The sequence below is a fragment of the Schistocerca nitens genome, chromosome 5 (genome assembly GCF_023898315.1).
Source record: "Schistocerca nitens isolate TAMUIC-IGC-003100 chromosome 5, iqSchNite1.1, whole genome shotgun sequence".
Taxonomy (NCBI): Eukaryota; Metazoa; Arthropoda; class Insecta; order Orthoptera; family Acrididae; genus Schistocerca; species Schistocerca nitens.
In genome coordinates, this window is record NC_064618.1 from 205,632,024 (window position 1) to 205,648,169 (window position 16,146).

A 16,146-nucleotide genomic window follows, 5' to 3' on the forward strand; every position below is an offset into this window, starting at 1 on the left:
GTTTTAAATTGTAAGATATTTCCAGGGGCAGATGTGGACTCTGACCACAATCTATTGCTTATGAACTGTAGATTAAAACTGAAGAAACTGCAAAAAGGTGGGAATTTAAGGAGATGGGACCTGGATAAACTGACTAAACCAGAGCTTGTACAGAGTTTCAGGGAGAGCATAAGGGAACAATTGACAGGAATGGGGGAGAGAAATACAGTAGAAAGAGAATGGATAGCTTTCAGGGATGAAATAGTCAAGGCAGCAGAGGATCAAGTAGGTAAAAAGACGAGGGCTAGTAGGAAGCCTTGGGTAACAGAAGAAATACTGAATTTAATTGATGAAAGGAGAAAATATAAAAATGCAGTAAATGAAGCAGGCAAAAAGGAATACAAACGTCTCAAAAATGAGATCGACAGGAAGTGCAAAATGGCTAAGCAGGGATGGCTAGAGGACAAATGTATGGATGTAGAGGCTTATCTCACTAAGGGTAAGATAGATACTGCCTACAGGAAAATTAAAGAGACCTTTGGAGATAAGAGATCGACTTCTAAGAATATCAAGAGCTCAGATGGAAACCCAGTTCTAAGCAAAGAAGGGAAAGCAGAAAGTTGAAAGGAGTATATAGAGGGTTTATATAAGGGCGATGTGCTTGAGGACAATATTATGGAAATGGAAGAGGATGTAGATGAAGATGAAATGGGAGATACGATACTGCGTGAAGAGTTTGACACAGCACTGAAAGACCTGAGTCGAAACAAGGCCCCCGGAGTAGACAACATTGCATTGGAACTACTGACGGCCTTGGGAGGGCCAGTCCTGACAAAACTCTACCATCTGGTGAGCAAGATGTATGAAACAGGCAAAATGCCCTCAGACTTCAAAAAGAATATAATAATTCCAATCCCAAAGAAAGCAGGTGTTGACAGATGTGAAATTTACCGAACTATCAGTTTAATAAGTCACAGCTGCAAAATACTAACACGAATTCTTTACAGACGAATGGAAAAACTAGTAGAAGCCAACCTCGGGGAAGATCAGTTTGGATTCCGTAGAAATATTGGAAGACGTGTGGCAATACTGACCCTACGACTTACCTTAGAAGCTAGATTAAGAAAAGGCAAACCTACGTTTCTAGCATTTGTAGACTTGGTGAAAGCTTTCGACAATGTTGACTGGAAAACTCTCTTTAAAATTCTGAAGGTGGCAGGGGTAAAATACAGGGAGCGAAAGGCTATTTACAATTTGTGTAGAAACCAAATGGCAGTTATAAGATGTGAGGGGCATGAAAGGGAAGCAGTGGTTGGGAAGGGAGTGAGACAGGGTTGTAGCCTCTCCCCGATGTTATTCAATTTGTATATGGAGCAAGTAGTGAAGGAAACAAATGAAAAATTCGGAGTAGGTATTAAAATCCATTGAGAAGAAATAAAAACTTTGAGGTTCACCGATGACATTGTAATTCTGTCAGAGACAGCAAAGGACTTGGAAGAGCAGTTGAACGGAATGGATAGTGTCTTGAAAGGAGGATATAAGATGAACATCAACAAAAGCAAAACAAGGATAATGGAATGTAGTCGAATTAAGTCGGGTGATGCTGAGGGTATTAGATTAGGAAATGAGACACTTACAGTAGCTATTTGGGGAGGAAAATAACTGATTTTGGTCGAAGTAGAAAGGATATAAAATGTAGACTGGCAATGGCAAGGAAAGCGTTTCTGAAGAAGGGAAATTTGTTAACATCGAGTATAGATTTAAGTGTCAGGAAGTCGTTTCTGAAAGTGTTTGTATGGAGTGTAGCCATGTATGGAAGTGAAACATGGACGATGAATAGTTTAGACAAGAAGAGAATAGAAGCTTTCGAAATGTGGTGCTACAGAAGAATGCTGAAGATTAGATTGGTAGATCACATAACTAATGAGGAGGTGTTGAACAGGATTGGGGAGAAGAGAAGTTTGTGGCACAACTTGACTAGAAGAAGGGATCGATTGGTAGGACAAGTTCTGAGGCATCAAGGGATCACCAATTTAGTATTGGAGGGCAGCGTGGAGGGTAAAAATCGTAGAGGGAGACCAAGAGATCAATACACTAAGCAGATTCAGAAGGATGTAGGTTGCAGTAGGTACTGGGAGATGAAGAAGCTTGCACAGGATAGAGCAGCATGGAGAGCTGCATCAAACCAGTCTCAGGACTGAAGACCACAACAACAACAACAACACCCTGTATGGAGCAATTTGGTTTGAAAGTGAAATATACATATTTTTTTATTTTAGTTGGTAGTAATGGTTGTCCGGTTTTCGGCGTCTTCGCTACGAACTGCTCATTTCAGAACAAAATAGGTTGAAATGTATTTGTCCGCTGTTAACGAAATTTTTATAGGTTATAGGCACATCTATTGGTAGAGAAAATCTCAAGTTGCAGAATTTTTCAACTCCACCCCCACCACCTCAGCAAAAAAAATTATTATTTTTCTAAAGTAATTTTTCCTCTCATCGACGACATACATACAAGAAAGTGACGGTTTGATTTGAAGGTCTCCTTTGTAACTGAAAGAAGCTACAGCCACTGTGACCATATAGTGTGATACGGATTTTAGAAATAGTGAAAGACTGATTATGTGGATGCTGGACCGTGGATGCAGTGGGCGCACTGGCGGAATCAGGTGCTACGTTGCCAGTGACAGGCAAACCGTTTTCCAACAGCACGGCAGTTCGCGGCAACGACGCAGTCATTTTCACAGCTGTGCACGCAAATAATCGCTAGGTACAGGACGCACAGAACCAGTACAAATATCACCATTTATAAAAATCCGTACCACACAATGCAGTCACAGTGGCTGTACCCTCTTACAACCACAAAAGACACTTTCAAAACTAACCCGTGCTTTCTGTTATACGTTTATCCTGCACTGAGAAAAAGATACTTTACAAAAATCGTAAGGACTTCTTTGTGGGTGAGTGAAAAACTCTTTAACTTGATATTTACACTACCATTATATGGGTCTATAACCTACTAAATTTTATTAAACTGGTTCTGAGCACTATGGGACTTAGCATCTAAGACCATCAGTCCCCTACACTTAGAACTACTTAAACCTAATTAACCTAAGGACATCACACACATCCATGCCCGAGGCAGGATTCGAACCTGCGACCGTAGCAGCAGCGCGGTTCCGGACTGAAGCGCCTAGAACCGCTCGGCCACAAAGGCCGGATAAATTTTATTATTAACGTTAGGCAAATACATTCTGAAGTGAGCAGTTTGTAGCGAAGACGCTAATGACCGGACAATCCTTTCTACGATCTAAATTAAACATACATGTATATTGAACTTTAAAACCAAAATGTACCATATAGCCTAATCCAGAATAAAAGAAGTAAAATATGATATAACTCATTCTTCGATGGGTCTATTGGTTTGCTTGTAATTAAAGCCTAAAGTCTAGTCTCCATAATAAAAAATTCGACAGTAAATCAACTATTCCATATTGCCTCTGGATGTGTCCAATCAACTCATCCCTTCTTTTCATTAAATAATACCGACTGTGCTAATACCTCAAAGCTGTCTCCCCAATTCGGTTCACTCCCTTTTCATTAAATTATCGAGCTACCTAACTAAGTGATGTATCCGTCTTCTTGAAAGTATACGTTGCTCGACATCTGTACACAATCGAAGGAGTGCAAAACCAATAAGATGCAAGAACGGTTTCATGTAACATTCTAACAAGTAGGGTGGATCATCAGTAAGTAAAGATTTTGAGATTTATGATTCGAATATTCTTCTCCATATTAGGAATGTAACTGTCACTATACATCGTGTCCACAAAAATCACTGCGCAATGTCCGAAGATGATGTAACGGTGCTGACAGAAAAATGCAAATATGATACGTGATTCTGGGTTGTAAGGAAAGTGAATAATAGGAAATAACAGTAAATTGCCGAAGAACTCAAAGGTCCTTCTGAGAACAAGAGAAGAACGATTGTTTTCCAAATAAATAAACGTTTCAAGTAAACAGGTAGAGTCTGATAGCTCTTTGCAAGAGCTTAATGTATTCTTTCCTTACAATTTCATTGAGAGATATTTCAATAATTACGATAATACGCAATTGCACTAATGTCAGTGAAAAGAGCTCTAAGAGACTTCTGGCTGCGTGTAATTGATTGTCAGGCTAATGTAGTTATGATTTACAATGTTAAAATCATTCAGACATACCACTAACAAGCGCTATTATACTCTGGGTTTTCGTATGTGTTCGCAGCTATTCCACAACCGTCCACGGCCTACAAATCAACGACGACGACAGAAGTTTCTTTCACCATTCGACCACCAGAAAAAGGTAAAGTACAAATTTAGATTCCTAAATGTTCTTAGAACTCCACCATTATCGGTGAAATGTGAAGGTAGATAATATCTGGGAACGTCATACCACTTCTTTGGTTTGATAGTAGTCTTCGCCGTATACTAAATGTGATGAATTTTACAACTTTATCATGAAAAGCTCATAATATTTTAAAGCAAGCATATTATAGCTTTATCAGAATCTACAAATGTAGAATTGCTGAAGAGAACTCTTTGTGAAGAACTGTTATTCTTTATTTTTAAGACGTCAATTGAATGAAGGATCTTCCTCTGCAAATACAGCAATAATGCAGTTAGAATCTAAGGAGCATCGTATTGGCACTGAAATTAGTTGAAATTTCAACAATGATATCACCAAACGTGGTAGGTAATCAAGGCTAATATTCGCTGATTACAACTAACGGAAGTTAAAGTACATCAGCTGAACACGTTTTTAGCGTTAGGACGTCTTTACTGTTCTGAAACAATGACAGTATACTCATAATTTGTGGGATGATCATTAGCTAAATTTTAATGTAAAATATAACTAATCTTACTTCTGGCGACAGTCACACTAGGTAGTAAACAGGGCTACTTGTTGCAAAGCTACACAAGAAGCACCATGAATCTACAGCTGCAGTAACAGGAAAGATTTTTAAGTTTGCTGAATGGTCGGCATATGCAGGCGAGTAAGTAAAGACTAGTGCGTCGTATTCTCCGAGATGATAGTTAGAGACTAGCCTTGCATTTGCTTAAATGATGGTGGGAAACCGCCAGGAAACGACACTCAGCCCACGGCCGTTGAGGCTGAGCATCCACTCGAACAGTATCCGTCCGATTACTTCGACGGCCGTAAACGACCGCTCGCAACCGATTAGTTCCACGACATACTGCGGCACATTCACGCTTCAAGTGCACACGATCAAGGCGATCGCATACGGCTATAAACGATCGGCTGACGGACGAATCCCACCAAAATGGCACTGGTCGAACATAGCAGCTGCAAGCGAGCGCCTGCTATGTCGGTGTGTTTCAGACTGAATTGCCAACTACGGACGTAGAGAAGCTTATAAGTCTTATGAAGGGGAATAGGTCGCTACAATATGCAAAGTAAGAGATACTACCACCGCGATTTACAAAGGATAGTTGAAAACAGGAGGGGTATCGAGTGTAGGAGATTTAATACTCTGCTCTTTTTGTACGTCAGAACGACTGCCAGTACTCCATTCCATAGGACTGTTTACAAAAATCTAAAAATGGTATTTGAAATCAAATCTGAGAAGAACACCTTCAACCAAACGTTGATCCTATGTAACTACTAATCTCTAAAGTATTCAAACCGCTTTCATTCGTACATTTGCTCTGGGCAAAAGAACTAAATAAATTTCTCTCGGATGGAATGCACTGCACTGACCCCACGGTTCTCGCTCAGAAACTATTTCAGTTGCGAAGTTGTGTAACAAGCATTTACATTAGAGTATAATGTCAACATTATCAGGCTTATTGCTTTCAATTTTTTGTTGTTTTTTTTTGTTTTTTTGCAGCAGTCCCCATTTACTAGTCATTATTTGAAACGCACATTCTGCAGGGTGGCGCAGGGAAACGGGAAATTTCGAAATAACGTCATCTCCATGAATAAATTCATAAAACTAGTAATTATTAACGAAAGTGTATGTATTCAGTATGTCTTTACAATCAAAATGTCCAAAAGTGTCTCTTTACTTTTTAAAGATGACATCGGAAAGATGTGCTCCCATTCGGCGTTCACACTCTAACAGCCTGTTATGAAAACTCTGGAAAGCGCGGTGTAGCAAATCTTGGTGAATGTCAGTGATTTCGTTTTCAATGTTCTCCTTCAGTTCATGGATTGTTGCAGGACGTGTACGGTACACCTTGCCTTTAAGATATCCCCACAGGAAGAAGTCGCACACACTAAGACCAGGGGATCTCGCAGGCCATGCAATATCACCGTTACGTGAAATAATGCGTCTTCCAAACAATTGACGAACTGCTGCCATCGATTGTCGAGCAGTGTGTGACGTGGCTCCGTCCTGCTGAAACCACATGTTTTCGACGTTAAGATTAAGCTCGTACAGTCTCGGTGTAAAGAATGTTTGAAGCATTTCAACATATCGAGCGGATGTTACTGTCACTGCACTACCATCCTCACGTTCAAAAAAATAAGGGCCGATAACAGCATGACATGACACAGCACACCATATTGTGTCCTTGGCGCTATGTAGTGGTCGCTGGTGAAACTCACAAGGATTGTCCTGTGCCCAATAACGAAAATTCTGTTTGTTCACGAATCCGTTCAGGTGGAAATGGGCTTCGTCTAATATCCTTAAGTTACCAAGGAAATTCGCGTCCTCGTTGATTTTAGCCAATATCTGGCTACTGAACTCCATACGTGACGCTGGGTCTCGTTCATGTAAGTGTTGCACAATCTGCAACTTATAGGGATGGAAGTCTAATTCGTACAGTATTCTTTGTAAGATTCGTCGCTTAATCCCTAGCGAAGATGCATGCTGTCGAACGGAGCGGCGACGACTTCTCTCGATTGCAGCTCTAGCAGCTGCAATTTTCTCTGGGGTACGTACCGTTGGCACGCCACCTGGAGGTTTCTTTTTCAAGGCAGATCCTGTTTCTTCAAAATTACGCACTCACGTTGCAATCGCATGCGCAGATGGGACACGTCCATGACGTCCAAGCTGGCAAAGCTGTCGAAATGTTCTCTGCGTGGCAGTCGCACTATCACCATTTTTGTAAAACGCTCTCACAGCTACTGCAAGTTCCGCACCAATCCAATTCACCATGATTACTAAATGGCAATGCGTTCACATCAATTGTGCAAAGTTTCGAACATCTGCCGGCGCTACAGTGCTGCCAACTGTAATGTTCAAAATTTCCCGTTTCCCTGCGCCACCCTGTATCACGTGTAGAGTCTTAGAAAGATTCCTGTAGAAAGCAATTTGTATGGGCCTAAGTTTTGGCTCTGAGAATGGTCTCATCACTCAAGTCTCCACTTCTGTTGCCTCACGACGCAGTGGCGTCCGGCATTGTGTCTGATTTTGCTCGCCAGCAGTGGACGAGCTTCACCGGTCGACCGTAGTCGCACGACCATACGAACAACCTGTCAGTCGGACGAATACGGCCCCAGGCCGATTCGCCGCGCGCCTCCGATCCGAGTGTGAGTTCGCCGACTCTACCAGTCTTAGGCGTGATATGACAAATTATTATGCCACCCGAGACCAAAGGCGTTGTTGAGTGGTACTTAAGTAAATAAATTAGTGAAATCAAAGTGAACTAGAAATTAGGATATAAATGAAAAACTTGGCTTAGTTTAGGGAGTTACATACTCGCAAACAGCGGGCCGAACAGCAGAACAGAAGAGACAATGACCCTGAAGTCAGCAAATTCCACATAAGCGGGCGCTGTCGATTCAGCCGTCAGGGCATCGCCCGAACGGCTCACGTGTTTCTCAGTTGTCGTATGTGAGCAAAGGCCCTCGCCTACATCCCAAGAGCCAATGACCGACGTTAAGAAGATTCTTCGAGAAGCTTTTCAACGTGACAGAAGAGGCAATGACCGGCTCACGTGTTTCTCAGCCGTCACGTGTGGTCAAAGGCCCTCGCCTACATCCCAAGAGCCAATGACCGACGTAAAGAAGATTCTTCGAGAAGCTATTCAACGTGACAGAAGAGGCAATGACCGGCTCACGTGTTTCTCAGTCGTCACATGGGATCAAAAGCCCTCACCTACATTCCAAGAGCCAACGACCGACGTTAAGAAGATTCTTCGAGAAGCTTTTCAACGTGACAGACGAGGCAATGACCGTGAAGTCGTTCACCTCCAGTAAACTGAAGTGAATAAATACGCGAGACGCAGTGGGCCAGGGGGAGGAAGTCAGATGAAGACAGACGGGGACGGAGTCGAAGACGAAGACGGAGACGGAGACGGAGACGAGAGACGAAGAAGACGAAGAAGCGTAGCAGTAATTTTCAGTCAGTTTCGGTGCTGAAGACCGTCATGTAAGAAGAGTCTGCATCATGCACAGACGAACCAAGTCCGCCGCTGTAATGGAATAGCAAGCAGCTGCCGTAGCGCCAGAAGACAGAAGTTAAAAGGTATTTGAAGTCTGGTTTTTACATACCCGGGTGACTCGTGAGGACGGGAAGGAGACGGCCTCACATCAGTAGTCACCTGTGAGCTGGGATGAAGACGTGACAGCCGAAGACTGGCAAGCGGGAGTCCGTGGTTCGAGTCCGGGACACTGGCCTTCCCCCGCCGCGCCGCTCCGCTGGTCGACGCACAACACACGCGGCCACATAGAGAAGAGAAACACTGGGACGCGACACCCAAGATATCATCCGATGCACGATTTCGCTCGCAATAATTAAACGGGCCACCTCGCGCTGCGCTTCTCCAGTCAACTGAGCGAGACAGCGACACGAGATACACACCGCTACGCGTAATCAGACGCCGCCACCGCCGCCGCCGCCGCCGCTGCCGCAGCAGAAGACTTCACAAACGACACAGCTGCCGCTCTCCGAACCAGAACATCCCGTAAGATAAAGTTGTAAAAATCTTCAATAAAAGCTATCTTATGTAAAAATGATGTTTCATTCGACCTCATACCCGAGCCAAGGAAGAACCCACCCTGCCCACATGTTGTTAAGAGAGAAAAGTTAATTTATTTAATATTTTCACCCTGACAGAATGCTTTAGAATGCTCATCCTGACAACTGACAGCATCCAAAGAGAAAAACCCAGTTACATTTAGTAGCAGAAGTGTCACATTTAGTAACACAATTGTTACATTTGATGTCAGAAGCCGTTTTAGCAGTTACATTTGGCGTCAGAGAAAAAACCCTTGGCTCAATATGAGGTGTGAATGACAGTCACTAAAGGTCCACAGTTAGTATTGTTTAATGTGTGAAAGGATAGAGGTTTGCACAGCAGTCGTAATATTTTCTTTATTTAGAAGTGTATTCTCTCTCATAATTTTAAATATTTAAACATCTTTTGAATTCAGTATGGTAATATTGTGTAACTAATAGTTTGTAAAATGATGACACGAAATCGTACAAAGTCAGAGTCAGCACCACAAGCGGTTTCTACTGAGGAAGCTATTCAGAGCTTAGTTAAACAGATAGAACAGCTTAAAAATGATAATAATGCATTATTTAAGCAGCTGAGTGAGGTTAGGCAAACCAGTTCAATCCCTCCCACCCTAGATTCCTCAGCAGCAGCCTTAGTAACTCCTTTTTCAGGTAAACCTGGCGAGGACATAACAGCCTTTTTTGATGATTTAGTAGCAGCTGCAAAGTTAGGATCATGGTCAGATGAACAGCTCTTACAAATGACAAAGTTACGATTGACAGGAGAGGCTAAAGCACACGTCTTATACCATGAAGAACTACGGAATGCTCCAACATTTGAGGAATTGAAGAAAGGATTGCTTAAACGTTTTCAAAAACAGAACAGCTGTAGATTTTATAGGGAACAGTTAAACACTATCACTCAGAGGCAAAACGAGTCGTTAGAAAGTTTTGTAGATAGGATTAGAAAAGTTAATATTAACACCTATCAGTTGACAAGTAGTGATGAAGCAAATAAAGTTATTTTACAAGAGGCAGAAAATAGAGCTCTGGATACATTTTTACGTGGGTTACCTCCTGAAACGTCCCGTCGTGTCAGGGCAGAGTTTCCTAAAAATTTAGCAGAAGCTGTATCTGTGGCGACAGCTTTCGAAGAAATAGACATTGCCACCAGATACAAGGAGAAGCGAAATGTATTTTCAGCAGGAGTACGATGTTTTAGGTGCGATCGACAGGGCCATATAGCAAAAAATTGCAGACAACCTCAATGCACTAATTGTCAAAGAATAGGTCACACATTCAAGGAATGCAGGTCTAAGAAAGTGTTTGGAAATAGAAATCAGTTAAACTCAAACGGGAATGCCGGAGCCGCCGCCAGGCGTTCCCAATAAAATTTCATGCCATTAAGGCTAATGTGAAGGCGGAATGCTGGTTATCTGCTACCATACAGGATAAAGAGGCAAGGATACTAGTGGATACAGGTGCAAACGTATCAATAGTAAGTAATGAATGTATTGGAGAAAAGAAATATGACCCTCCAAGGTATAGATTGAGTGGAGTAGGAGGAGGTACAGTGAAGTCATTAGGATGTACATCACTGATTTTCTATATTCGCGGTGTACAATTTCAAGAAGATTTAGAAGTGGTAACAAAGGTAACTGACGGGTACGACGCGATCCTAGGACTGGATTTCCTGAATAAACATCACGCTAAAATCGACCTCAGACAGCAAACTGTAGAACTTAGCGGAATAGTGTTTCAGCTAGGTGACACCGCTGCAAAGGGCCCTCTGCCGCAAGATTTCCCTAACCGGAAGGCGAAATCAACTACACTGCGTGCAACGTCCTTGAAGGTTGATTCGCGGGATCAGATACCATCTGGCTCAGGAAAACTTTTCTGGATGACCGTTGACTCCGAAGTACCTACAGATACAGTGTGTCTAATAGAGCCTTTAGAGGAAAATGAGGAATTAGATGTATCACATTGTTTTGTACGTAGAAGTGTTGTACGGGTTCAAGACGTTGAGGGAGAAAGAAAAGTACCGGTACATATTGACAATTTCGGAGTGGAGGACAAAGAGTTGCATAAGGGAATATTAGTAGCTACAGTGAGTACTTTTGAAGAAGAAGATTTCATTTGGTCAGATATTAATGATGGTCAGAAACCAGACGCCTACAAAACCGCATTACGCCAGAAGATTGAGCATTTGAAAGGAAATGATAGAGACACGATAGAAGCAGTTTTAGTTGAGTTTCAAGACTTATTTAATGCAGAAGGTCCACTGCCAGCAACAGATATCACACAGCATAGGATCCCAACAGGAAATAGCCCCCCAGTTTATAGGAAGCCTTATAGAGTTCCGCATCACTTACAGCCGGTACTGGATGAATTTTTAGAACAGCATCTAAAAGATGGAATTATAGAATATTCTGATTCGCCTTATAATTCAAATATCGTAATTATTCCAAAGAAGTCTCCCGACGGTACGAAACGATATAGATTTTGTTGTGACTACAGACACCTTAACAAACAAACTATCTCAGATGTTTATCCTCTTCCAAACATTACAGATATCATTGACAGTTTGGGTAACAGTAAATACTTTTCAACAATCGATCTACGTAGCGGATATCATCAATTGGAAGTTGCCCCTGAAGATAGGCATAAAACAGCATTTTCTACCCCTGGAGGCCACTGGCAATTTAAAAGAATGCCTTTCGGTTTGAAAAATGCACCAGCAACTTTTCAAAGACTACTCGATGGAGTATTGCGAGGACTCAAAACTCAGCAATGTTGTGTATATCTAGACGATATTATTGTATTTTCCAAAGACATTAATGAACATGCTGTGCGTCTGCGTAATGTTTTTCAGAGACTTAGAAAAGCTAAATTAACATTAAATATGGAAAAATGTACTTTTGCATTGACAGAGGTTACATACCTAGGGCATGTTATTAGTGAAAAAGGAATTAAAACAGATCCTCGATTAATTTCGGCAGTTAAGGACTTCCCAACACCACAACGCGTTAAGGAAGTACAAAGTTTCATTGGTCTCGCATCGTATTACCGAAAATATGTTCAAAATTTTGCTGAAATTGCCCGACCCTTAACCCAATTATTGAAAAAGGGTGCAAAATTTCATTGGTCTGAGGATTGTGAATCAGCATTTCAAACCCTTAAAGATAAGTTAACACACAGTCCAGTATTAGCCTACCCAGATTATAATAAAGAATTTATTTTATCCTGTGACGCAAGTGGTCATTCAGTAGGAGTTGTTTTGAGTCAGAATATTAATGGCGCGGAACACCCCATAGCCTACGCTTCGAGACAACTAACAACAGCAGAAAGAAATTATTCCACAACGGAGAAAGAATTGTTAAGTGTTATTTATGGTATCAAATACTTTAAATGCTACTTGTACGGTAGGAAATTCAAGGTCATTACAGACCACGCAGCTTTAAAATGGTTGCTTGGATTAAAGGATCCATCTAGTCGTCTCACGCGTTGGGCCCTATGTCTTTCCGAAATGGATTTCGAAGTTATCCATAAACCAGGCAAAAAACACACGAATGCAGATTGCCTAAGTCGGAAAATAGCACTTTTGGAAGCAACAGGCCGAGATACTGAGGACTGGAGAAAGGCACAAGATGAGGATACAGAATGCAAAAAATACGCAACTCAAAAACAATTTTGCTTTGAAGATGGTGTGTTATGCCGTAAAACAAAACTTGGACCGCGAATTGTTGTTCCCCAACACCTTAGACAAGAAATAATGACAGAGGCCCACGATCATATCCTTGCAGGACACGGTGGACAGCGGACAACCGAAAGACGTGTAGCAGAGCGATTTTGGTGGCAAACCAGAAAGCAGGATGTTGCGCAGTACGTTCGTAATTGCATTGCGTGCGCACAACGAGCTGAACTTTCTCGTTCAAAAATACCCTTACAGAGGCTCCCCGAGGCTTCAAGTCCATTTCAAATCTGTGGACTAGATCTCTACGGGCCATATCATAGAACACCGGCTGGTAATAAGTATGTCCTTACAATTATAGATCACTTTTCACGCTATCTAGCTATGGTGAGTCTCCCAGATCAGCAAGCAAATACAGTTGCCCAAGCTTTAGTTAACAACTGGATACTTAAATTTGGCGTACCTGAAGCTATTATCACAGATCAGGGATCTAATTTTATGTCTGAACTAATGAAACAACTATGCCACTTACTAAAAATACGTAAATTACGCACAACTCCGTTACACCCTCAGTGCAACGGGCGCACAGAAAGAGTTCATCGGACAATTGGCAAGATGCTTAGTTATTATATTAACGAACAACATTCCAATTGGGATACGTATTTACCAATAATCGTGTCGGTATACAACGCCAAAACGCATGAAGTAACTGGCATGTCACCTTATGAAGTGGTCTATGGGAGAAAAATGCCGTCCCCTTTTGATGTAATCAGGCAGAAAAACGGAAAAGTCGGAGAAACAGTAAGAGATTTCAGTCGAATGATGAAGGAAGTATGGAAAAAGGTTCAAAAATCTAATACAAAGGCTTTGGAACGACAGGAAAGATTAGGTAATACCCAAGGTAAATATCCAAATTACAAAATCGGTCAGTGGGTTATGCTTTCGACTCCTTACATTGCTAAAGGAAAAACGAAGAAATTTGTAACAAACTACAGAGGTCCTTACCAAATTATTGAGATCACGTCACCAGTTAACGTTAAATTGCAACTGCCCACCCGAACTACCATTGTCCATGCAAGTCGTTTAAAACCTTTTAAGGGCGCTCCAGATGTAATTCCTTCAACAATAGTATCTGCTTTTCCGAAGGGTGGAGGAAGTTCCTGTAAAGGAAAAAGAGTGGCCACGCCAGCACAACATACAGACATGGCACCATACAATCTTCGACCAAGAGTGCGAATGTCCTAGTGGAATCTTAGTAGACTGTGGATAATATACAAATGTAAATAATTAATACATGATGATGGTTTATTTTCTAAGAAAGAAAATTTGAACGTAGAAACCTGAAGATCTTGTAGTTAACAATGTATTCCTTCTTTTCTTTGTTTTTGTTTTCACTAGGTTGGTAGGTCCATAACCATGTTGTTTGCTTTTTTCAGAAAACGCCATGCAAGCATTTCCTACACAAAACCTGTCCTACCTCAATGACTCCCTTGACAGTTCCCTTCTGAAGTCATTAGATATGTTCATAAACTTACAGCAAGGCAAAATTGATGCCAATGTTATGATGCAACATGTTTTAAAATTAAAAGGTGAACACAAAACTAAAATTATAATGCTAGGAACGGGTATATCTGGAACCTTTGTGTTGGTGTTTCTGCTTTGTACAGTTTCCTTTTATTTAAGACGAAAAAATAAGCCAAATAATAATATACCACTTCATCAAATCGCTGTTAATTGGATACCACACTCTTAACTGGCGTACTTCAGTAGTTACTTTTGAGCATTAGTGTATTAATTTTGTTTATTGTACTTCATTCTTTATTAAACAGACTCATGTTAAAATAAACAATACTGTAGAATAAATATTCTTGCATTCATATAGGGTAGATTAAACAGGTGTTGCTAGGTAACTTTCTAAGTGAATAATCTATTTTTGTTTATTCATTGTCATCAAGGTTTGTTACACTTATTACAACCATTTATATAAGAACTATGTGATTCATGACCGTACAGTGCTTTAGTAAAGTGCTAAAGTATTTTCAACATACTTAATGTGAAGCGTGTGTAATTTTCTAAGTCGAGAGTTTTCAATGCTTGTGCTCTTGCCGTGTGAAGAGTGGAGGAATGTTGAGTGGTAAATTCGAGGGCGAATTTCTCCGAAGGGTGGAGGAATGTTGAGTGGTACTTAAGTAAATAAATTAGTGAAATCAAAGTGAACTAGAAATTAGGATATAAATGAAAAACTTGGTTTAGTTTAGGGAGTTACATACTCGCAAACAGCGGGCCGAACAGCAGAACAGAAGAGACAATGACCCTGAAGTCAGCAAATTCCACATAAGCGGGCGCTGTCGATTCAGCCGTCAGGGCATCGCCCGAACGGCTCACGTGTTTCTCAGTTGTCGTATGTGAGCAAAGGCCCTCGCCTACATCCCAAGAGCCAATGACCGACGTTAAGAAGATTCTTCGAGAAGCTTTTCAACGTGACAGAAGAGGCAATGACCGGCTCACGTGTTTCTCAGCCGTCACGTGTGGTCAAAGGCCCTCGCCTACATCCCAAGAGCCAATGACCGACGTAAAGAAGATTCTTCGAGAAGCTATTCAACGTGACAGAAGAGGCAATGACCGGCTCACGTGTTTCTCAGTCGTCACATGGGATCAAAAGCCCTCACCTACATTCCAAGAGCCAACGACCGACGTTAAGAAGATTCTTCGAGAAGCTTTTCAACGTGACAGACGAGGCAATGACCGTGAAGTCGTTCACCTCCAGTAAACTGAAGTGAATAAATACGCGAGACGCAGTGGGCCAGGGGGAGGAAGTCAGATGAAGACAGACGGGGACGGAGTCGAAGACGAAGACGGAGACGGAGACGGAGACGAGAGACGAAGAAGACGAAGAAGCGTAGCAGTAATTTTCAGTCAGTTTCGGTGCTGAAGACCGTCATGTAAGAAGAGTCTGCATCATGCACAGACGAACCAAGTCCGCCGCTGTAATGGAATAGCAAGCAGCCGCCGTAGCGCCAGAAGACAGAAGTTAAAAGGTATTTGAAGTCTGGTTTTTACATACCCGGGTGACTCGTGAGGACGGGAAGGAGACGGCCTCACATCAGTAGTCACCTGTGAGCTGGGATGAAGACGTGACAGCCGAAGACTGGCAAGCGGGAGTCCGTGGTTCGAGTCCGGGACACTGGCCTTCCCCCGCCGCGCCGCTCCGCTGGTCGACGCACAACACACGCGGCCACATAGAGAAGAGAAACACTGGGACGCGACACCCAAGATATCATCCGATGCACGATTTCGCTCGCAATAATTAAACGGGCCACCTCGCGCTGCGCTTCTCCAGTCAACTGAGCGAGACAGCGACACGAGATACACACCGCTACGCGTAATCAGACGCCGCCACCGCCGCCGCCGCCGCCGCTGCCGCAGCAGAAGACTTCACAAACGACACAGCTGCCGCTCTCCGAACCAGAACATCCCGTAAGATAAAGTTGTAAAAATCTTCAATAAAAGCTATCTTATGTAAAAATGAT

General features: G+C 42.1%; 1 protein-coding gene across 1 annotated transcript in view; it reads left to right on the top strand.

Annotated features, from left to right (window-relative positions):
* LOC126260861 (neurotrimin-like) overlaps positions 1-16,146 on the top strand; it is a gene marked incomplete at its 3' end in the record, with an annotated part of 376,714 nt that overhangs the window by 303,803 nt on the left and 56,765 nt on the right. Inside the window, exon 7 of the mRNA XM_049958274.1 lies at positions 4,245-4,322. Within this exon, the coding sequence (XP_049814231.1) occupies positions 4,245-4,322 (78 nt within the window). The remainder of the gene's footprint in view (positions 1-4,244; positions 4,323-16,146) is intronic.